The sequence below is a fragment of the Amblyomma maculatum genome, chromosome 3 (genome assembly GCF_055883805.1).
Source record: "Amblyomma maculatum isolate TAMU_Amacu chromosome 3, ASM5588380v1, whole genome shotgun sequence".
NCBI lineage: Eukaryota > Metazoa > Arthropoda > Arachnida > Ixodida > Ixodidae > Amblyomma > Amblyomma maculatum.
This window is the reverse complement of record NC_139346.1, coordinates 145,958,421-145,982,602: the sequence shown is the minus strand read 5'-3', so window position 1 is coordinate 145,982,602 and position 24,182 is coordinate 145,958,421. Positions and strand designations below refer to the sequence as shown.

The 24,182-nt window shown below is 47.8% G+C and overlaps 1 protein-coding gene across 1 annotated transcript; it reads left to right on the top strand.

Annotated features, from left to right (window-relative positions):
* The first annotated feature begins 4,999 nt into the window (after positions 1-4,999).
* On the top strand, positions 5,000-5,742 carry LOC146196333 (histone H1.4-like). The gene has a single exon (XM_084598137.1). It carries the CDS (start codon positions 5,098-5,100, stop codon positions 5,671-5,673), a length of 576 nt encoding a protein of 191 aa, XP_084454263.1. The 5' UTR covers positions 5,000-5,097; the 3' UTR covers positions 5,674-5,742.
* The last annotated feature ends 18,440 nt before the right edge of the window (positions 5,743-24,182 follow it).

Here is a 24,182-nt window from a genome sequence, read left to right as displayed (position 1 = left end):
ATCAACCCCACTTCCCCTGTCCTTCCACGGGACAAACTTTACTATTCATTAGGTTTTAAATAGTGGCATTATTGACGTGACAGTTTTCTATACACAAACACTCCTTAAAGGTTTTTTAAATACTCCGTAAAAGTCCGTCCAAAATGCGTTACGTGATTAACAGACGCATTAAACCTTGAATTGCAACGTTAGAAACTACATCAGAAGGAAGTCAATAATTTCATTCAGTATTGGGAAGTACTAACCTTTCTTGCCAGAAGACCTAGCTGTAGCCAATTTGTTATGATGGCCTCACTATTAAACCGCTGCCAAAAAACATGCACCCTGCTTTTCATGAAGGCAGGAGAAAAGCAAGAGCAAGGCCCTTGAGGCTAAGTTAGAAGGCTCTGAATGCACTGTTTATGTAGACGCAGCGGAATACAAAGGAGGCAACCCTTTTGCTATCGTGGGCGTGAACGACTTGGGTAAAACATTAATGGCAGGTTCAATAAAAACAAACAACTCAGGGACAGCGGAGGAAGCGGCTATCGCCATGGCGATGGTCACCACCAAAGCGGTTACCATAATTAGCGACTCCAAATCTGCTGTAAACAATTTTGCGAGGAGCATGATCTCCAAAGAGACAGAGCGAATTTTAAGATATAAAGACTAGAACCAAAAAGAGGTGGAATTAATATGGGTGCCGGCACACTCGGGGAACAAAGGAAACGAGTTGGCTCACAGTATAGCTCGAGGTTATGTCAGCCGAGCAGTGAGCCAGGTTGATTCCCTCAATTTCTCGAGAGATGCACTAATCTCATTTCATGACTACACTAATCACTTTAAACTAGAAAGGCGGATATATCCTCCACCAGACAAGAAACTAGACAAAAGGCAGGAATTAGTAATCTGGCGTCGGCTCCAGACGCGTGCCTTCTTCAGCCCATATAAATTAGCGCACATGTACCCAGCACAATACAATCCAAATTGTAAACACTGCGGCGAAATAGCAGGATGCGATCATATATTATGGAGCTGCAAAAAAGCGCCGCCACCAGCGGACCTACTACCAGCCCCTTCTTTAGAGCGGTGAGAGGCTATACTGGCCAGCTCAGACCCGTTGACGCAAGTTCGGGGAACTGAGTGGGCTCAAAAGGTCGCCGAGAGCAACGGACTTATCTAAGTGTAGCGTCTACAAATCGCTCATTGCTGACAATAAAAGTTTTCCAATCCAAATTTCGCCGAAAAACAGAAAAAAAAAAGTGGGGGGGGACAAGGAATGATTAGTTCAACGTGTTTTCTTCCTCAGCAAGCCATTCTGCCATGAACCCGAAATTTTTGAGATTTCGAGAGCAGCTTCATGACAATGACCCCCCCCCCCCCCCCTCCCCATCCCCTGGAAGCCGAGTGCCGCCACGACTTAGGCCGGCATAACCCGCGTTTAGTATCCCCGCCCCAAGAATACCCCAAAGACCTCATCATCATTTTCTTCACGCGTCTTGTAGCCGATTCGCCTTCCTCCGAAAACATTATTCTAAATTAATTTTCAAAAGCTAGCCTTTATGTGTCAACTTGCAAATAAATTAGCAGTAGTAGTAGGAAATAAGCGGTTGTTACGTCATTAAAATTAAAAAACACGGAAGTAAAAAGATGTCAGCCCGGTATATCTGCTATCACATTACCTGCAGCCTCCGAACTGGAGCAGCAGAAAGAATGAGATAATGATGACCAGGGAGGGAAAAGAATACAATGACTTTTATGCTCGTTTCGGAGTCATTTATTGTAGTGTGGCAATATATCCTTTCAAGAAGCCTCCGACTTATCAGTGCCAACCATGCCACCTGCCAACTACTACCTGCGAAAGGCATCCCAATGAAATAACGACCTTGGACAGGCACAATGGCCGACCTCGGCCCAAGCTGGGTCAGCAAGGTTAGGCCGAGATTGGCAATTGTTATTTGGACTTGTACCGGTCGACCACGGCTCCCGAAAAAGGGCCAACTTTGCAGACACTTTCTTGTCAAGGAAAGCAAAATGATTTTATTTACCCTCTGTCCTTTATTTCTGCCGATATATCACTAGCTATTTCCTTTCTCTCTTCCTACTATTCATTATTTCCGCTAGGCGCTTCAGATGATTATATAGCAGATAACGGGGCTGGCAAACGTCTTTTTACTTCTTTTTTTTTTTATAAAACCATTTACTTGCTACTACTGAAACATTTGAAATTATTGAGGCAACATTGCTTCGCTTGTTCCGGCGCTGGCCATATATTTTAGCAGCCGAAAATCGGCCGGTGTAAGGCCAATAACCAATCTCAACTTCGGCCCAACCTTGTTGACACAGCTTGATTTGTTCCGTTACACGTTTGAACTTCTGAAGCATGGCCTCAGTGATGGCTGTCAGAATCGACCAGGGGAACCCTCCAGCCAGAAGCCGGCTTCTCTGGTAATCAAAGCTCTAGACCCTCTAGACATCTGATGTGGGCAAGACTTTCAGAGAGCAGGTTCCAAGCACTCGAAACCTATCCCTCTTTTAATGGTCTTGGAGAGCACTGAGTCGGTCAACAAGGTTGGGCCGACGTTAAGATTGATTAGGCCTTACATCGGCCGATTTTCGGCTGCTAACATATATATGGACAGCGTCGGAAGACTGTTACACTGTCCACCCTAGCGAAGCAATATGTTGCCTGAATATTTGCAAATGTTTCAGTGGTAGCAAACGATTTTATCCAAATAATCAAAAAACGGAAGTAAAAAGGCAATTGCCAGCCCCATTATCTGCTATATAATCATCTAATGCGCCTAGAGGAAATAATGGATATTAGGAAGAGGAAAGGAAATCAGAGGCGATATTGAAAGTATTAAAGGACCGTGTGGTTTGGTTTGTGGGGTTTAACGTCCCAAAGCGACTCGGGCTATGAGAGACGCCGTAGTGGAGGACTCTGGAAATTTCGACCACCTGGGGTTTTCACACGGACGCCTCTTCGTTTCGCCTCCATCGAAATGCAGCCGCCGCGGTCGGGTTCGAACCTGGGTACTCCGGCACAGTAGTCGGGCGTCTTACCACTGCACCGCCCCAGCGGGGCAAAAAGGACAGTGTAGGGTAAATAAAATCATTTTGCTTTCCTTGACTGGACAGTGTCTGCAAGGTTGGCCCTTTTTCGGGAGCCGCGAAGTCCTAATAACCAATACCAACCTAGCTCGGCCCAACCTTGCTGACCCAGCTTGGGCCGAGGTCGGCCAGGGTGCCTGTCCAAGGTCGTTATTTCATTGGAATGCCTTTCGCAGGTGGTAGTTGGCAGGTGACATGGCTGGCACTGATAGGTCGGAGGTTTCCTGAAAGGAGATATTGCCACAATACAATAAATGACTCCGAAACGAGCATAACTGTCATTGAATTCTTTTCCCTCCCTTGTCATCGTTATCTCCTTCTTTCTGCTGCCAGATATACCGGGCTGACATTCCGTGTTTTTTAATTTCAATAACAACCGCTTGGTGGTCGAAATTTCCGAAGTCCTCCACTACGGCGTCTCTCATAGCCTGAGTTACTTTGGGACGTTAAACCCCACAAACCAAAACAAACTTTATACTACTACTGCTATAGTTTATTTGCAAGTTGACACAGAGAGGCTAGCTTTTGAAAATTAATTTCAAGAATAATGTTTTCGGGGGAAGGCGAATCAGCTACAAGACGCGTGAAGAAAATCTAAAAAAATTTCGGGTTCATAGCAGAATGGATTCCTGATGAAGAAAACACGTTGAACTAATCTTTCCTTGTTCCCTTTTTTTTTTCTTTCGGTGAAAACCATCATAACCAAACAAGGGCTACAGGTCTTCTGGTAAGAAAGGTTAGTTCCTCTCAACACCGCCTGAAATTCTTGTCTTCTTTCTGATGTAGTTTCCAACGTTGCAACTCAAGTTTAATTGCGTCTGTTATAAATCTTTTTTTACTTTCACACAACGCATTGTGGACGAACTTTTACGGAGTATTTAAGGAACCTTTAAGGAGTGTTTGTGTATAGAAAACTGTCACGTCAATAATGCCACTATTTAAAACCTAATGCACAGCAACGTTTGTCCCGTGGAAGGACAAGAAAAGTGGGGTTGATGGGTGGGTCGAGCAGCTCACGAAATGAGCGAGCGCTGCGAAAGGGCCGCGTACAAACATGGCCGAAAATATGTGTTTCCGCGCAGGCGTTGCGTCGCTCCAGGAGGGTCTCGTATCGCATCTCGGGCAGCCAATGACCCGGATTTTCAATTGGGAGGATGAGAGCTACGCTCTAGTGTTTTAACTAAGTCGATGCGACGTTTCGTTTCGCCGCTGCGGGTCCGCGAACATCGCAGAGGCTGCGACGCGGATGCCGCCTGAACTGCTTCAAAGCCTTCCAGAACTTTTCTCTGATGACAAGACGTACTCCGGTGCTACCCGAGAGTAGTCCTTGCTTGTTGTTAAATGTTCCACTCATTAATAGAGTGGTAAATTGCGAAATTCTTTCCAAAAGAGACTCAAACTGTGACCCAAGAAACACAAGCTGGACGGACGGCAGGCAGAGGTTTTTGCTTCTCGTGGGCGCACCTCGTCAATTTTTAGCATAATTTTTGTGCAGTGCTTGTGTTATGAACTTACCTGTGGATATAGATTATCGTGCACAAATCGGATGAAATTAGGCACTGAAACCCAGGCTTCGCCAACCATGTACGAGCCTGCCAGAACTCAGTTTTAGCATGGTATGGTTGCAGTCTTGCGCTCGTACTTTTCGAACCCGCTGTAGTAGAGGCTAGAGGTTTGATTTAGCACAATGCCAAGGGTCAGGGATTTCGTAATTTTGTGAGAAATGCCATGTGATAAAGTTATTTGTGCGCTAAATTTGCCTCGACAATAGAGACGCTTTAGCAAGACCTATGTTTTCAGCATCCAAGGGACCCGGAATGCGTCGTAGCTGATTGGCTAGTCAGTTGCGCTCCGCGGACCAATGAGACGTTAGCGCGCGTTTTCCGCGCGGATGGGCCGGCTGCCGCCGGCTCCCTTCATCAGTTGCATTTTGGCAGCAGATAGAGCAGGTCTTAGATCCGCATTTTCGTGCACGCATTTTTTCTTCGATCTTCAGGAGACGAAATGGCTGAGGAGACGAGCACGGCAGCTTCCGCAGCCGCACCGGCGGCGCCCGCCAGCCCCAAGAAGAAGGCACCGCGCGGCGCGGGCAAGCCCCGTACGGTGGCCAGCCATCCCAAGGTGTCTGCTATGGTGACCGCTTCCATCGGTGCGCTGAAGGAGCGCGGCGGCTCCTCGCTGCAGGCCATCAAGAAGCACATGGCTGCCACGTACAAGGTCGACGTCGAGAAGCTGTCGCCGTTCATCCGCAAGTACCTAAAGTCTGCCGTGGTTGCGGGCTCGCTGGTCCAGACCAAGGGTAAGGGCGCCAGTGGCTCCTTCAAGCTGGCAAACAAGGGCGCAGCCGTGGCCGAAAAGAAGCCGGCTAAGAAGGCCGCTGGGGCTGCCAAGAAGCCACGCGCCAAAAAGCCGAAGGCTGCTGCTGCAGGTGGCGCCAAGAAGGCCTCGCCCAAGAAGGCGGCCAAAAAGCCCAAGGCAGCGGCCGCCAAGAAGCCCAAGGCAGAAAAGAAGGCTGCGCTGCCGAAGAAGCCCAAGAAGCCAGCAGCCAAGAAGACCCCCAAGAAGGCTGCCAAGAAGTAAGCTTCAATAAGCCGGCCACCGCCGCTGTCCCGAGCGACCACACAACGGCCCTCTTTAGGGCCACCCATCCGTTTGCCTTGGCGGGAACGCGTGCCATTCACGGTGCTCCCGAACCCCTCGTCCCTCTCATTACCTCATTGTACAAGCGTGTAGCTCCTGCCGTTGTCAGATGGGAAGTGGGATTGACACTCGAAGTACCGTGCCCCAGTCTCACATTGGCCCCCTGCACCTCTTTGTAGGCAATACTGTTGCTATCCTTATCTCAGTCTGAAGGAATGCAGCCAAGCGAGATAGCTCGCAAAATGTCGGCGCAGCTGCCCGCTACCAATGTAGAATTCCGCGCTTGTTGGCTTCACTGCCCGCCGCACGTGCGTGGCGACAAAGCTGCTCTTGTGAAATAACCTTTCCCCCCGCACTTAGTCTACATGTCGAAGGAAGTCAGGTTTGCACGATTTACTGATTTTTGGACCCATTGCAGCAAATGTGGGCGCTGAAACATCTACGGTATATAACCGGTGTCTCTCAGGGCGCGTTTTGGGACGTTGATCCTTCCCTACTTCTGTGTTAGAAGCGCCCGCTTGACATGGCTGATTGATGAAAAAACATTTTTCATTTTCGTGACATTTATGCCGTGACAGATTCTAAGGTGCCACCACAAAGTTTTTCTTGGTCGCTGGTCCGTTTTTGCCGTCTGCTTTTTGCCTTATAGTTATGAAGCACGGACTCGCGATCCGGCTGAGGTATAAATTTCTGGCTTGCCAAAAAGGACACCAGTGGGGATTGCTTAGCTCAGCAGTAGCGACCATTGCCACAGCCTGGCATACATTCACTTATGGGCATATAACAGAATTCAGGCGGTTAGATGCGAGTCACATAAGTAGTAGTAGCATCTAGTACTCTGCCTTCGACTGCGAAGGTAGAGAAGAGTATATTTTTATTTGTAGTCAAGAACTGCTATTTACATTTGTATCATGCATGTCGATCATTTTATGTTTAGGGTGTTCCGCCTTTCACGGTGCGTCTTGGTATATGCTTTTCAGTGGTAATTGGGTGTATTTTTCTTTCGGACAACAGTTACTGATGGCGCTTCGCCTGCTCGCCTCGAGTACAAGCGTCCCCTGAGGAGCTGGCAGATGACGGCAGGTGTCTTTATTTTCATGTTCCCTGAACCACGCTGCACGCATCCCGTCTCTTAACTTTACTAGCAATTTTCTTCCCACAATACTTCATTCTTTTTTTTTTTATAGTAGACTGAAATGGCAGAGCAGGCAGCCGAAAAGCAGGTCAAACCTTGCCTGCCTATTCCTCGGCAAGGCTGGCAATCCAAGAGTGGGACACAGTGTTCTTGCAGTAAGTAGTTTTGTGCTCAAAATAAGTAGGAAATCCCCTTTATGGACCCTAATATTGACCAAATAAGTTTTCATTCTTGCATTCCTTGCAAAATCAAATATTTTTCATTCTGCCTATTGAGATGTTTGTAAATTCCCCAAACAAACGTCCCGAGTGCGTAGGATTTTGAGGAGTATTTTTCTCGACCCATACATATCTTTATGCACTCGCATCTTAAAGTTGGACTCTCTATTCGTGCTTGTAGAGTGCGCTCGTTTGCAGTGCCTTAGAGGTTAACGCGCTTGTCTATCAAGATGGAGCAATTAAGGGTTTGATCCGCAAGGTGCGAGATGTCAGTGCACAAGAGCCCCTGGTGATCGAAAGTGTGCGTATTGTTGAACTGTAAATAGTGTAGTGCACAAACATCCCAGTTCACTTGAAAGCTTTTAAGTGGCAAGGTACTGTAACCTCGGAGGGGAATCTAAAAGATGAGTAACACCCAAAGGGAAATTGTAGGGTATTTGTGTGGCGGTAATTGTTTGAAAGAGGAAAGATTAAAAAAAAAAAAATTTGGTGGGCTCCTCCCCTCCTGGTTTGCAGATAATGCTTTTCGGACATGAGATGGAATGCCAAGTAGCCATGGTCCTAGCTCTTTCTTTTTTCCAAACAGCATTTCATATTTGGGCTTTGCTCCTGAGCATCCATGGGTGGCAGTGAAGTAGAAATAAGACCATTTTGAGAGCTCCAAGAGCATTATGCTGGTCTAAATGTGCAATTTGAAGTGCCAATAGGTATAGGTTTTATTCAAATGTCACTGATGCTGCTGTGGCATACAGTGCAGAGCTTCACCAATGCCCACAGGAGCTCGATTAGGTGTGGCCTTTGGTGGGTCATCATGTAAGCCAAAATAACCATTGTGGCTTCAGTGTGTCTTATAGCATGACCATGAGTTTCCCAATACAACTGTTTGCATCCCTTGGCTGATAGCTGCTGAATGTGGTTTTAGCATAGCACATTCTGCAGAGATAGTTCTCTGCACAGTTATTCAAGCAGAACGGAGAATGTTTGGGTGTTCATTGCTTTAAATGTTAAGTTGCATGGACTGGGCACATTGACACGAGGCCACAAAAAAAAAAAAAAAATACCTCTGAGGCATTTTATTTTTGCATCGCATTTTGCTGGTGACTTGCACTCAGAATACAGGAAAGAAGGATGCAATGTGAGGAGGCATGAGCTACAAGGAGCATCTTCATTGTGTGCGTTATCTGGACAGCATATTTCTATGTTAAGGTTTGAGTTAATTGAAAATGTTTGATCTGATCCCTGAAACAACTGACTACATTTGAGGTCACCTTATCGTCTAACTCTTGTATGCCTGCTTGTAGTACTTTCACAGTAAAAAAGGCCAGCAACTTCTCTTCTTCTCTTGGGAAGCAAATACGGGTCCTAGATATTGCCACAGCTAATCTGGGCACTTTGATCTGAAGTGTACAGTTATTTGGCTGGACGGTCAGGTGAAATTTCTTCTCTAATAATCTTAGATAGTGCTAATGCTTATGACAGTGTCGACAATATGCTTCTGATCGCTAAATTGCTACATTCCAGATCACATCATTGCTTGGATTCGGGAAATTTTTTCTGGGAGACCATTCTATTCTTATGGGCTCTGTGATAGCCCACTTTTATTCAATATTTTCCTTTCTTCGCTTTCCTTGTGCAACATAGATGTGTTCATTGAATGGAAAGGCAGAGAGGTTGGCCGGAAAGTTGAACATCTGGCCTGCTACTTTGCAACAGGTAAGGGAAAAAGGAGAAGAAAGAGGGTCAATGATGGGTGACAATGTGATGAGAATAAGTATGAAACAAATACACAGGCACAGTAATTTGTCTCACAAGCACGAGCCCAGTCCCGTGTCGCTCAAGAAATGGTAAAGAGCCTGAATTGCCTATAGAGCTTTCCACTTGTCCGGCTAAGCTCCCAGTAGTAAATTCTGAGAGAGGGGCCGGCTGTCCAAACGTTTCAAGGAAGTAGCTTTCATTATCCTTTCGTGTGCATAAACGATGCTCCGCTGTCTCCTTAATGCCACAAGCTGAATATTCCGGGAAATCTGCCTATCCAATGAAATGCAAGTGTTTGCTCGTGAAAGCCACATTTAAACACAGTCTATCTAGTATTCATGATTGTGTGGATTTCCACGTGAAACAAAATAATGGCGACCGATCTAGTCTTCTTAGACGGATGTTTCGGGTGTCTGGCTGGGCCCAGTATGCTGCCGTCGCACTCATACAGTTTGAAAGAGGACGTAGCATCCCATCTTGAGAAAGGCACTACTGTTTGGAGGCCATTGCAGTGGATGTGCTTTGCTTCAGAATCTGCCTGCTCATTTCCATTGAGCCTGCAGTGTGTAGGGATCCATTGAAATATCTTGCGACTTGGGCATGGGCAGATGTAAGGAGCTGCGTGATGTTTAGTGCACGAGACTGGTAGGTGGCGTGGAGTAGCAACGTCTTTCACATCTATATAGACAATATTACTTTCTTCTCCTCGTCCACAGGCATGCATTCTTTGTGCCTCACCTTGCAGACACATCGAACCGAACTTGAATCCTTGCTAGATTCACTTTCCTTTACACTAGATATTGGTTAATATCTCACTCACTCTAGTTTTTGCGGTTGATCATTCTGCACCATTTCTCTCTCATATCGTCGGGAGTGTATCATTCAGGTTGCAAACCTTAAATATTTGAGCATTTTGTGTGATTCTTCTACTAGTTGGTGACCTCACATCGAGTGAATATCACACGTAAAAGGGAGTGTGCCTTGGGTCTGCTGCGTCGTTTCAGCCACAGAAAGCATGAAATGCAAAAGTATGCCCTGGTTATGATCTGTAAACTTCATGTGTGCCCTATTCTTGAGTTTGGCTGCGCCCTGTTCTTGGGCTGTGCTACATACAAGCTTCAGTTTTGTGGCGATACACATGCTTTACACTGAGGCATGCGCCCGTCCTTGGGACTTGCAGTTGCAGTAGCTTATAGTCCAGATCATTCTGAAACTCTATGGCTCTGCCCTGTTGTTGTTGGTCAGCCTTAAAATGCACCAAGTAGCCCAGCAATTGGTTTTACTTGGAACATTTTGGTGGTGCAGTGGTTATGGCGCTCGACTACTGTTCCCAAGGATGCGGGATCGTATCCCGGCCTCGGCAGCCGCTTTTCTATGGAGACGAAAGCAAGGCGCCCGTGTGCTGTGCGATGTCAGTGCATGTTAAAGAACCCCAGGTGGTCGAAATTTCCGGAGTCCTCCACTGCAGCGTCTCTCATAGTCTGAGTCGCTTTGGGACGTTAAACACCACAAACCAAACCTTTCAGTTGTGGTCGAACTTATACTTATCTGCTTTACCGGGGCATTGGCTGAGCTTGTTGCAAGCCAATCTGTCTTCATCATGACTGTTCCAACATCAATGTCTGCATCTCTTCCAGCTAGTGCTAGCCATTCCACGTCACCTCCTGATGCTTCTCGGGTGCCACTTAAATGCTATCAGTGTTCGTGGCAGGTACAGGTGTCGAGGTGTCATGCCCCTTTCAGAAGCCCTGTGCTTCTTCATCACCTTCAAAAGCAGGTCTTTCCCAGATAAAAACTAAGAAAGATTCATCAAAACTCCTCCCCTCCATACCGATATGTCCTCAAAGAGGTGGTTGCTGCCTCTTTAATTTTTCAGTACGAGGCAGATCTCAAAATTATACGATAAAAGTGCTGCCCGTACTGTTTTCTCTCCGGATCTAGATCTAATTAACACATAACCCTGATATAGTGCTGTCACAAAAAAGTGGCTTTCACCCTTTAAATTTTTGGGAGAAATTTTCAAGCCTTCAGAGCAGGTCGCAGAATTGGCAGGGGTTGCGATTGCTAACCGCGATATCTAGAAAGTCACCAGGAATCTATCTCTCAGAAAGTTAAGCTTTCTGTGAGCTTTTAATGGCCGATATTTTCCTTCCGTAGTGTGCCCTAACAATGATTGCAAACGTCTACTTTCCTGTAGGTGTGTACTGGACATTGGATAGTTTACTAGACAATGCAAGAATTGTAGTCCTTGCAGAGGACTTCAATTCTCATCGCAGTGACTGAGGGTAGTCTTTACGCATTCCTGTAGCCAGGTTCTTTGGTGATGGGTACTCGAAAAAGCCATGCGTTGCTGTTCTGGATTCTGGAGCCTTTACCTTTATGCTAGGAGCTTCTCATTCAGTCATTGACTCAGTGTTAGCAGCCTGCAGCATAGGCTGATCTGCAGGGCCACCATATGATTCCGGTAAAGCTAGTGACCATTTTCTGATAACATTAATTTACGGTCCTCTTTTCTCAAAAATAGTGGTGCAACCCATAAATTTCTCAATCACATTCAATCAAAAATTTTATGTTTTGCTCACTTGCCTCTGTAGTTAAAGTAATCGCACAGTGCTCAGTAGAAAATTTCTTTTCTGCAAAATTCTGCATGGCACTCGGTATTTACCGTGTGTTCTGCAACCCCCTGTCGAACAGCCGTCTCCCTGGTGGGCAGAAAAATATGAGAAGGCCTATCGTTCTAGAGGAGCTGCCCAGAAGAGCCTTTCTTACAATCGGAGTCCAGATAATTGGAGAAAGTACAAGTTCTCTGCCTCTTGCAAATGGCCAATTGTAAAAGCAAGAGGAGTATAATAATACTTTAAACACACTTTCAAATCCATCCTATCGGCAGGACCCCGCCGGGGTGGCGCAGTGGTTACGGCGCTCGACTACTGTTCCCAAAGACGCGGGATCGAATCTCGGCCTCGGCGGCCGCTTTTCGATGGAGGCGAAAAGCAAGGCGCCCGTGTGCTGTGCGATGTCAGCGCACGTTAAAGAACCCCAGGTGGTCGAAATTTCCGGAGTCCTCCACTACGGCGTCTCTCATAGCCTGAGTTGCTTTGGGACGTTAAACCCCACAAACCAACCAACCAACCTTTCGGCAGGCTCTGCATCATATAAGAATTTTCTGGTCTCCCACCACACTTATTCAACAGTGTTGTCTCCACAGGAGGCTGAGAAAAACCTGGAGTTAATTTCTCTGGGACTGGCTTTTACATTTCCAGGCACAGACAGCAGGCCCTTTGTGTACACTCTAACCCATTTGGACTATAAAGAGGTTGCCATGGCAGAGCATTACAAGGATGCATCCTGCAGCCTAGCATTTAGAAGCTGGCGAAAAATTATTTTAATGTTTAGAGATTGGGGGGGGGGGGGGGGGGGGGGCAGGGAAGAGATACGCCTTAGACAATATGCATCCAATTACATAGGAATGCGCAGGGTTCTGCACTAGACGCGTTTCTCACAACAGTTCCCTGAGCCTCTCGGCTCAGCTCGGCTTTCCAGTGCTCGGCTTTCCAGTTGTAAAATTGGCAAATAAGCTGTTCGGGCAAAGCAACATCACGGGTCCTTGGCCACCAGTATCTTCAAAAAACCTGCATGGCCATAAGCCTGAACTTTTAAAAATGTTGGCACAGGTGCGACAGCAAAGGTACGGGCCGACTTTGCGCCTCCCTTAGATTGCGTTAACCTCAGTTTAATAGAAAGAGTAGCACACAGCCGCTTCACAAAACATGTTCATGACCTTAATGGCTTCAGCTCTGAACAGTGTCTTTGTTGTGGTTGCTCCATATGGTCCGCGCATGTGGATCTAGAGAGCCAAATCCATCTCTCACTATGCAAGAAGGAAGTTTCAGCCTTGCTGACACTTGATATAGGTAAAGCCTATGACAGTGTAGAGCATACTGCCCTGCTTAAAAAAACTTGCTCAGCTGCATCCTCCATTCTACATTCATGCATGTGAATTTTTGAAGGACATATTTTTCTAGTGTACAGATGGAGCCCTCTGTTCTAATACATATATTCATTCAAGGGGTGTATTGCAAGGATCAGCTCTTTCACTGCTTCTTTTAACATTTTATTTAGTGACAACCCCATTCATCCAGATATTACAGTTATTGTGTATGCAGATGATATGTCTTTTTTCGCCTCAGCTAGGGATATTTATGCCGTTTACCTGACTTTGCAGGCTTATCTATATGCTTTTGAGGTCTGGTTGAACAAGCTGCATTTTTTTCATTCGGGGTAATTATTAATCAATAATTACCCCGAATGAAAAAAATGCAGCTTGCTTGTTTTTTTGGCACACCCCTTTGCACATTTTGCTAGCCCATCACTCAAACTTGATTCTACAGGGGAAGTTGATTTGATATTTAGGTATTTTATACGTTTCAAGGTAGGATTGGGCCTTCATATTTGGAGCAATTGTTCAAAGAATATTAGGTTCTGAGGTGGTTGACATGAGTAGGCAATATAAAGTTTGTAATGCATCGTGGCATGTTACTGTTCATCTGCAAGACCTATGTAAGACTGATACTTGAATTTTGTTGCATCCTGTTTTCTCCTACAGTGAACTACAAACTTCAGCCCTTAGTCTTAATAGAAAGACATGCCATACATCTCTGCCTCAGTCTCCCAAACCCCTTTCAAATACTCTGCTTTACCTGGAAGCCTGAATTACCGATCTATTCTCGCTTTCAACTTCTTGTGGTGCGAACTTTCTTCAGGTCATTTGACCTGGCCCCCAAGTCCCATTCTTGTGACCCAGTTGACTGTAATTTTTCTGACCATTGGTAACAGTATTAGCTGCCCAGTTACATTCGTGCAGAACCTTTTTGCTCCGATTCATGTCAATCTGAATGCCTTGCAATGTGTTCGTGACATGCAGGCTGCAGTGGACTTCTATTATGATCATATTTTTGTCTCCCCTCCAGATGAGCCTGGACACTGGCAACTGTAGTGTTCATGGTTCAGGGATACAGTTTCCCGATATCAAGGATGCCTGATTGGCAAGTGAAAATCCTAAAAGGTATCAGTTTTGAATCACAAAAGGAAAGTACTTTCTGCCATACATGTTCTAAAAAATACAAGTAAAAGGGGCTTATAAAAGTAGCACTTAAGTCACATTTATAGTTCAAGAGGAATATCCTACAAAATGTAGCTAAAGATATGCATCTCTGAATGGCTTTTGCAGAGGGACTATTGGTTATAATACTTTATTTTACATTAGTGCGAAATGGCAATGCAAGAAGGTGAAAAGGGTGTGTCAAACTCTTGCCTGTCTCATTCTCGGTCCTCAACAAGTGCAGCAGTCCAAAAGTAGTGCAGTGTTTGTACAGTACTCAAAATAAAATGGGAAAGACTTTTATGATCACCAAAGGTGACCAATATGAGCCACGATTGCTCGGTTCTTTGTGAATTGATATGATTTTGTTTTTGCATACTGCAGTGTTTAAAAATGATAGACAGCTAAGCTGCGCAAAATGAATTTCATTTTCCGGGGTTTCAAAGTTCTCCGAAAGCATGTCCATGTAGTCGTCCAAAAATTCAGTCATATGAGATTTTAAACAATATGTTTTCCCAGCCTGTACATGTATCTGTGTACCATGTTTAAATTTGGATACTTTGTCTGCCTTTAGAGTGCGCCTCGCCGCAGTGTCTAGGGCACTTGACTACTGAGCCGGGGACCTGCAGTTTTGATCCTCGCCGGCAAAACTTCTTTTTATTATGGCAAAATTTGCAGTTATTTTGATTGTACAGTCCGCTTTTCAGTAACCACTGTCCTGATTTTGAAAAAAAGACTAGTTTCACGCGTACTGGGGGACAATTTTTCACTGTGTCGAAATTTGGGGACCTATTCTTCGCAAGTAGGCACAAATAGTACTTTTCCAAAAACGAATTGAATACAAAATGTGTTTAAATACAGACTCGAATATGCCAAATAACAACAAAGTCGTATCGAATTGAGTACATTTATGAATACTCATGACTAGTGCATGTATTCATGGAAAACAAATAATTGTGCTAGATTATTTGACTCTATGATGATTGCGTTATATATATAATATAATTACCTTCTCCTAATAGCTACTGCAAACAAATAAGCTAGCATCCCGTCCCAGTAGCTAAGAGAAGCGCGAGCTATTTTTTCAGCCATGATCTCTAATATTGGGCATCTAGGCTTAATTTGAAGAACTTGCCCTGTTAGGCTGTGTTATCTACCCTTGGAATCCAGGTAAAGGCGTTAAAAGACTGCCAAAAATGGACCGCACTGATAGCAAACTGTTTTATGCAGACCGATCCTTGTAGCACGCTATGTGGTGAAACAGTCATTGAAGAGAACTACGGCAGGTGTTATTTAATCATACTGCCAATTATTCTAAAGGTATTTGAAACCTTGCAGTCATACTCCATAACTTCGGAATAATATTCAACATGCACCTATTTGATTCAATAAAAACACTCTATTAGAAAAACTAAATATTTGCACACCCGGAGATTTCTAACCTGGTTCTGTATGGTTTTCGGTTGCCAACCTTTCAAGCAATTTTTTCTAAACATATGCCATGTGGTTGAATTTGTTTTTTCAAGGAACACATTCAGCTTAGTGTGCTTTCATCAGAGATTAAACTGTGAGCAGCTATAAGTTACTGAAATCCATAAAATCGGCTTTTAAATTCATCGTTGGCTAATACAATAGCACTGCATGTGCGCACAGACGAAGTAGAGCTAGGTCTTGTTCATAAGCTATTAGCAAATTCTTGCCGTAAATATGCTACAAATTAGCTAATATTTTTGAGAATTCATCCAGCAAGATGAATCGAGGCTCGCTTAAGGCAGTGTTTTTCCAGCAACTGTGATAGTATGTACTATATGCCGACTTTTCTCCAAACGCTGTATAATGCAGGGAGCTAAACCTTTTCGAAATGGTGGCACCTTTACAAAATGACATCGCTACTTAACTGGCACAGTTTTAACATGCTCAAAAAATCAGAAATATATATTCACAATTGCACAGATCGTTTACATTTCCAAAGGCAATATATTAACATTTTGCACATAATTTCCACTTTTAAAACCGAAGGAAGCACTTTCGCATGTATCACACAACTTTTCTGCTTTCAATTTACAAAATGAATTTACATTTTGCGAGATAGTGTATGCAAAATATGGGGTGAGCAATGAAAATAGGGTCTACACTTAAGACTACGTTAATAGCTCCTATTTGCCAACTCCCTATGCGGATTGTCGTTTGCGTACATGGGGTGAACACCCACCATGTACGCGTATAATAGAGTGAACACTAAAGCCGTGCTATCGCGTCTATAAGATGAAGCTTAAGCGTCCCCATAATGTTTTTTTTTACAGAAACATTATATGTTTACACAATGAAGACAATATAAGTTGAAATATTTCACAAGAATTCAGTTTTTAAATGGGGGAGGGGGTATATTTGTGTAACATTTCTTCAATGTTGAGCCACCTGAGAATCTCGTGTCTCCACTCGCAGCAGCGACAAACTACTGCGACGGCTACCAGCTATGAGCAGTGATAATCTCTAAATAATAATATATTGCTTTCATCATAGCTTTCACTGCTTACGCTTAGATTAATAAAACACACCACTGAAATCGACAGCAGTAATGGCAGAGGTCAGCTGGTTTAGCAGGTGGTACAAGTTTACTCCCAGCTCAAAGCCAGCCAGAACCCGTTGATTGCACTTGACCAACGACTGGGACTTCCAGTTGAGTACCAGCTAGGACCAGCTGAAACTAGTTAGATCCAGCTAGAACCATTTTGGATTTTATTCAATACTACGCCAGGTTTCGGCCTGTCGCCTAGTCCCGTAAAGGGCCATGTTTGACCTTGAACAGTTGCGAAGAAGAAGACGAAGAACGCTTGGTCACCCGTAGCTAATGCTTTCACTCCACATTCGGTTCAGCAGCATTGAACCCTTCTCATTTATATGTGGGCTAGTAGCTTACGCTCTCGCATCATACTATTAAAGGATGAGCTTAAGTGTCCTCAATAATGTAGCACCTTACGCTGTTAGGACGTGATAGGGTAATAATGTAGCAGGCAAAAGAAGCTTCCGCCGTTGCTATCGCAATTCAACTAGGGTTAACCAGAGTTAAACCACAACTACTTTTTTTCTTACATATTTTGGGGTGAGAACAAAGTTTTGTACTTTGAGTGGGGAAATATATGAGGTTGGGTTTGGGAATAAGCGTATACAATGCAACGAACAACTTTTAAAGCATTCAACATTGCTATAGATAAGCTCTAATTTTAATCATGGGAAATCAGAAACAAAATGATTTGAACATTTTTCGAACCAAACATCGAAATTCGCCATTGTTTCCAACTCTCGGGAGGCCCCTGAGAACGGAGGGCCCGGTTCATTTGAACCCTGAATAATTTGACAACTTAGGCATAGCAGTCGGGCATCTTGACCACTGCGCCACCGCTGCGAGTGTGGGGCTACTAATTTCGATCACCTGGGGCAAGGCCGCCTCTTCGTTTCACCTCCATCGCAGCGCATCCTCCGGCAGTCGGGTTAGAACCCCGGTACACCGGTTTAGCAGCAGGGAGTGCCGTTGTCACATGGGAGGAGGTTTGGCACCAGAAGGCGCCGCACCTCAAGGTCTCACATAACCTATCTACCCGTCATCATTCATACATCATCCCCGGCACGTCCCCCTCCTCCCGGATGTCCGGGGGGCGGAGGTTTTTGTTTTGGGATGACGGCCATACCCTGGCAAGGGGGCAGTCGTGTGGTGACACGCACACAGCAGTCACCGAACACTATGCCAACTGTGTTTAAGGTCCCCGCTGTGATAGCAGGCCAAACACAGGGAGACCGGGCCTTCTTTGGACCTCGGATGTCCTGAAGGACAACTGTAACTTTAAAGGGCTTCATATCGATACTGTTATGGTACGCCCAGAGACCTCGCAAATAATCGGTGGCCTGCTCCACGTGTCTATGAACTCTTGCTCGCTGAGGTGACGCTGCTCACGGCTTAGGTGAAACCAGACCTCCCTGCGGACTCGTGCAAGTACCTCATGAAGGCCTGGGACACTGCGCGAAAATGCAACGACGCACCTGGCAGACCAGACTTGGTACGTGCACTCAACGAGCAAGAGCACAAACTGTTTCACAGCATGCCTGGGTAACGGGTTGAGGTACCTGACAGTTTGATATGGCACTCCTGGAATGCTAAACAAGGTAGCCACTCGTCGAAGGAGGGCTGCTGGGAGAAGACATTGTGTAAAGATGTGCACAATGTCTTCACGACCACCACAGAACGGGCAAACTGGATGCAAGCTCGCTCGTGTGAATGCCCTGCTGCGGATGGGGAGCCGTCTGTGTGCAAAGCGATACATGAACGTTGCTCTGCTTGCATCCAAAAAGTCTGCCAGTATCAGATTCCAGCTTGGACGCATATTGGACAGATCTGTTTGAATATACCTAGGGGGGGGAGCTTCGGCGCGCCGCCTTCAATGGGCAAGCGCGTCCTTGGGGAGTTTACAGTTGCGCCCGCTATTTCTGCTGAGGGCGCCACTGTTCGGGGACACGTCGCCGCCGGGGTCGCCGGCTCGAGCGCGCGGTTTGCTTCCTTTCTGAGCGCGTTCGCCTCGCGTCTACGTGGTAAACGCAAACTTTTTTTGTGCGCGCGTGTGCAAGCACGTTAACGTTGAGACTGGATGCGTTTGTTTTTTAAGGCGAAAGCCGTTCTAGGCTCATGGAACGAAAATCTATGCGCAGAAGCTGTGCCTGTTATCTGTGCGTCGAAACGAGGGTAGTAATTACTACGACCCTCGTTTCAAAGAGGAGAAGGTCAGATAACTATATCAAAACCTTTCCCTCTTCCACTGTTGGTCTCCTGAAGAATGAGCTGCAGTGAGGACGGATGCCTATGCCACGGAAGCCTCTCTACACGGATGCCTCTCCGTGCCGCCTCCATTAAAACGCAGCCGCCGACGGTCGGGTTCGAACCTGTTGTCGTTGTTGTGGCTGTAGGAAGAAGGAAAAGAAAATGCACGGGTCTGCTCCTGGCTCTGTAATGAGCCACCTGATTGATTTATAGGAAGGGAAAGGCGCGGTAACTGTCTCACTTGTTTCCTGTAGACACCTCAACAGCGCCGTAAGGGAAGGGAGGAAGGTAGGAGTGAAAGAGAGAAAGAGGAGCCGTAGAGAAGGGCTACGGAGTAATTTCGAGCACCTGGGGATCTTTAACGTGCGCTGACATCGCACAGCACACGGACGCCTCTTCGTTCCGCCTCCATCGAAACGCAGCCGCCTGGGTCGGGTTCGAACCCGGGTACTCCGGCACAGTAGTCGGGCGTCTTACCACTGCACCACTCAGGCGGGGCACAGGAAAGAAAAGGCGCACTATCTGTCGCAATTCAACGCGGACACATTACCCGAGCCGTAAAAAAAAAAAAGGATGCCTTAGTGGAGGGCTTCGGACCACCGCGCAATATATATGCTTTCTCCTCATCATCAGTGGTGCAAAATGCCCCCAGATTTTTTTTATTTTTTAGGTTTATCTCCAGCCTACGTGTTTCGCGCTTTGTTTTATATTTCGAAGGAAAATGGTTTAGACGGGCGTAGGCGTAATAGCAGTAAAACAGCTGCACGCAATTACTCGAAGGCAATGCTGCAGTGCATCGCTGCTACATTATTCTTGCCGTCATTTTTGCACCCTGAAAAGACAAACTACTTGGCCTTATAACCCATGTTTTGCAGCATCACATCCGAATACTTGTCTTGGATTTGTTTTCTCTTCTGTCTGCACGAGGCAGCGGAGGTGGCTCAGTAGCAGGAACGTGCATTTTCTTTTCCTTCTTCCTGCAGCCACAACAATTGCTGGCTGGGTTTTTATGCCATTTGGATTCAGCAGAGTCTAATTCTGGTACTCCCCTGATGGGGCTGGGACAGGTAGGTCACCGCCGCTTGCGGCGGAGGCTAGCCTGCCACAGAATTTTTATCTGTTGTTAGCCGTCATTGCACCCGCCACCGTCTCGGTGGTGGACGACGGCTGTTGTTGCGGCGCGTGTCTTTCTCTCCCTCTTCCTTTTCTTCTCTATTTTCTCTTCTGTCTGCACGAGGCAGCGGAGGTGGCCCTTGCGTGTGCCCGTTCCCTCGGTGCGCGTTCGTGCTTCGCCTGCTGATCAGACTCTGTGTCCGCATTCTCCCAGTGCGCTTCCGCGCTCCTTGCCCCATTTCCGCCACCATGCGTGTCGTACGGCTCTCTTGTGCACCCATCGGTGAAGTGCTGTGCGCCATGCCTCTCCGGGGCCTTGAACTTGGACCTAACATGGCTGGATAAAGTGTCGTCTTTAGGAGACGCAACGACCCACAATGACAGTCATCGGAGATATCCCCTCTCTCAAGCTTTCTGGTCGCCACCGTCGCGCTCGCAGCCTTGACTGCCCCCGCATGCTTCGACAGCTGTGGGAAGAGGCCACAAGAATTGTAGAAACTGAAGCCCTAGCACAGAAAATCTTAGCTATCGCTGAGGGATCCCCACCTTCGGGGGGCATCCACACTCCATCGCAGCACCCAGCAAGCCCTGTTAACCTCTCCCTTAGGTATCAGGGAGAAACACCAGATCCACCTGTCCTCAGGCGGTTTGATGCCTCCTGGACAGACTCTCCCACCCCTGGCCAGCAAGCCAATCCATCCTTCTTGCCCGCCGTACCCCCAAGCATTGCACACGAGGAGAACCCTCCAGCTTCAAGTCCATCCATCTTGCCTGCCGTGCTCCCAAGCATTGTGCACGAGGAGAACACTCCAGCTCCAAGTGCTTCCTCCTTGCCTGCCGCACTCCCATGCATTGCGCACGAGGAGAACCCTCCAGCTTCAAGTTCATCCATCTTGCCTGCCGTGCTCCCAAGCATTGTGCACGAGGAGAACACTCCAGCCCCAAGTGCTTCCTCCTTGCCTGCCACACTCCCATGCATTGCGCACGAGGAGAACCCTCCAGCTTCAAGTGAGGGGACAACTTCCCAGTCTGGGGTTTCCTCACAGCTCACGGCTCTGCAGAGAGCATCAGCCATAGAAGATGCCTTCATTGAGACAGACTATGATGCCGCGCCTAACTGGGTCGAGGTACAGGAAAAGTCTCGAACAGCTGAGGCGACCAGCCGCAACCACGCCCCCTCTTCGAAGGTTGCCGATCCTGGGCAGGATGAGTTTCCTCCCCCCAACTCCGGGTATACTGACCCTCGCATCTCTCCCCTGACCTCCGGGGCTTCGTCTGCCCTCAAGAGCTCCAGTCCTGCCGCCCCTCCTGGACAGCACAACCAACCTGTGAACAACCCCACGCATAAGGACACGTCCAACCAGGCCACTCAACCGATGCGCAGCAAACACAAGTCTCGCCGCGCGGAGCAAAGAGTGCCCCAAGAAAAGCCCTTTGCTGGTTTTTCTAGCAATTGCTCCAACGCTTCCTCACGCATAGCCCCAGCGGCCCGCTTCTCTGTTCCATCCCCGGTCTCGGAGGCTGCCAGCTCAGCAACCATCCTCTTTTATCCTGCGCGGAAAAAAGACAATTTCCTATCTCCCAGCCGGGACTCCATCGCGAAGTTTCTGGCCGCATTACCTGGAGTTAAGGCTGTCAGGGTGAACCTGCGCCGGAATGTCTGTGCTGTGGATACCCACCCTTCAAGTGACCTTGATCCGCTCCGCTCCTAGCTGTCAACGTCATCTGTGGTGTCCAAGTGCGAGCTAAGGAAGCTGGTGGGAAGACTTCCTCTGGCCTCATTTTCTCAGTCGACCCCAGCCTCTCTGAGGACGAGATCCTCAGCGGACTTGAAAGCAGTGTCCCTGTCCTTGGATGCTGGCGCAGAGGCAAAGATCTAGTCATTCGCTTCGCAGGTACTGAGCCACCACAAGAGGTGGCCCTGTACAAACTCCGGCGCTCTGTTCGCACTCGCCTCCCACGCCCTTTACAATGCTTCAAGTGCGGAGTTTATGGTCATGCCACGGCAGCCTGCACCCTTCCCCCCCCCCCCCCCCCCCCCGCTGTCTTCGCTGCGGTGCTTCTCACCCGACCGACGACTGCGACGCGACCTCCCCTCACTGTCTCAACTGTAAGGGGAGGCATGCCGCTACAGAGCCAAGGTGCCCACGTCGGCAACAGGAGAGGCAGATCGCCATTGCGTTGGCCACATCCAAGACCCGCATCACACGGCACGAGGCCGTTAAAATAGTGAAGGACCAAGCTCAGCCTGCCAGCACAAGTTCTGGCAAAGCTGCGGAGCCGACTAAATGCATCCAAACCCCACGAGATCACCCAGCAACCACCGCTGAGCCACGCAACTCGACTTCCCATGATCCCCAGTCTTACTGCGGTGTCTCGAAGTCACCCCCATGCGTAGCCCCCGCACCACGCCCTGCTCACACTGACCAGCGCGAAGCCATCACAGCCGCACTTGCAGCTGCCGTCGCGGCTCTCATCGGGCATCTTCCCGTCAACTCACCAGCGCGGCAACTGTGCGCGGCGGCTCTTGCCGCTCATGATGCCTTTTACCATCACGACTAATAACCAGCATGTACATCGGCCGCGTGTGATACAGTGTAACTGTTCTTCCACCCGCCGCCTTGAACCTGAGCTCGCCACTCAAGCAGATGCTGTGCGTGTTTTTTTTTATGTTATTATTACTTCGTTCCTCTCTGTGTGCCCAAAGTGTGACTTCACCGACTGTGCCTTCGCGCGTTGTGCCCATCTACTCCTTGCTACTCAGTGGCTGTGTCGGTTGTGCTCACTTGAGCCACTGTGCCTCCGAGTGTTGTGCCGCCCATGACCATGCCTTCGTTCCCTTTGCCCAAAGTGTGACCTCACTACCGTGCCTTCGCACATTGTCCCTATCCGGTGTCTCGCTACTGCTCTCAGTGACTGTGCCATGTTTGTGTTCAGTCGAACCACTATGCTTCCGAGTGTTGTGCCACCCCTGACTATGCCTTTGTTCGCTCTGGCCAAAGGGTGACTTCGCTGTCTGTGCCTTCGCACATTGTACTCATCCTGTGACTTCTCTGTCTGTGCCTTCGCACATTGCGCTCATCGTTACGGCTCTCAATGGCTGTGTCGTGTCTGCGCTCACTACAGCCACTTGTGACTACACTGACTGTGCCTTCGCACATTGTGCGCACTGTGTCACATTTGTGCTCACTACGGCTGCCTCCGAGTGTTGTGCCCTGACTGTGACCTCAATGGCCCTCCCAGAGTGACCGCCATCCCCCTGAGTGACTCCTCTGCGGGTTCCTTCACCATCTCCGCTCTCCTATTGTCCGCCCATCCAACAGTGGGCCGACTTTCAGCGATCCCGTCTCCTTGCCTCGCGCTTATCCCGGCGCTCAAGGCTCACTGGATACTCTTGCCCCTTACCTTCCTTCCTCGCCACTATCCCAGACATCCTCCCTTCCTTTTACCCCCCTCCCCCTTAAGTCGGCGCAACGGCGGTGATCCCTCACACCTAGGAGACAGTTGAACGCGCTGGTCCCCCTTTTCATCCCCAATAAAGAACCACTTCTCTCTCTCAGCGGAAGTGGCTCAGCTACAGAGCCAGTAGCAGGCCCGTGCATTTTTTTTCCCTTCTTCCTACAGCCACAACTACTACTACTGGCAATTTGCTGTTTCCAGAATCATTTTACTCGGTCTCACAGAGGTTGGAATGAACTTCTCTTCAGTGTTCGCTTCACGCGGCGTCGCGCCTAACGACAGCTGCCCCAAATGCGGCGCGACGGAAACCATTGACTGCTCAGTGGCGCGAGTCATGTGGCGCCTCGTGAGAAGTATGTTTTCTGTACACTACGGGCCAGGCGTTGGTCACCCGCGCGGAGTGTTCGCGCGCCTGGTTGTGTGTTGTGTCATGTTTATTTTGTGGCGTCGCCGCTGCCTGGCGGAAGCACGCAGGCAACCGGCACGCGCAATGTATCCAGCACTGTGAAATCTACGTCTCCTTCTCTGGAAGTACCTCCGAGCGTCTGGAAACATGGGTAGGCGCGGTTCCTGCAGCGCTGGCGCACACGTTTCTTTGTTGTTCGTCCGGATGGTCTCGCCATGCCGGCACTGCTGTACTGAGTGAATTATCAAGTGTGGTGTGGTGTTTCTTCTGAACGTCCTCCCCCCCCCCCCCCTTTTTTTTTGGGGGGGGGGGGGGAGGGATGTTGAAGTTTTAACGCGTGCATGTTGTGTGCTTTCTAGCTTGGCATTAGTGCAATGGTGGTTGTGCAGGACGGACCTGCAGCTTGTATATCGTTGTTTGATATAGTGTTGGACAGTGTGTATTGTGTGTAT

Excerpts from the sequence above, each read along its gene's own strand:
- LOC146196333 (XM_084598137.1), top strand. The coding sequence starts at position 5,098 with ATGGCTGAGGAGACGAGCACGGCAGCTTCCGCAGCCGCACCGGCGGCG.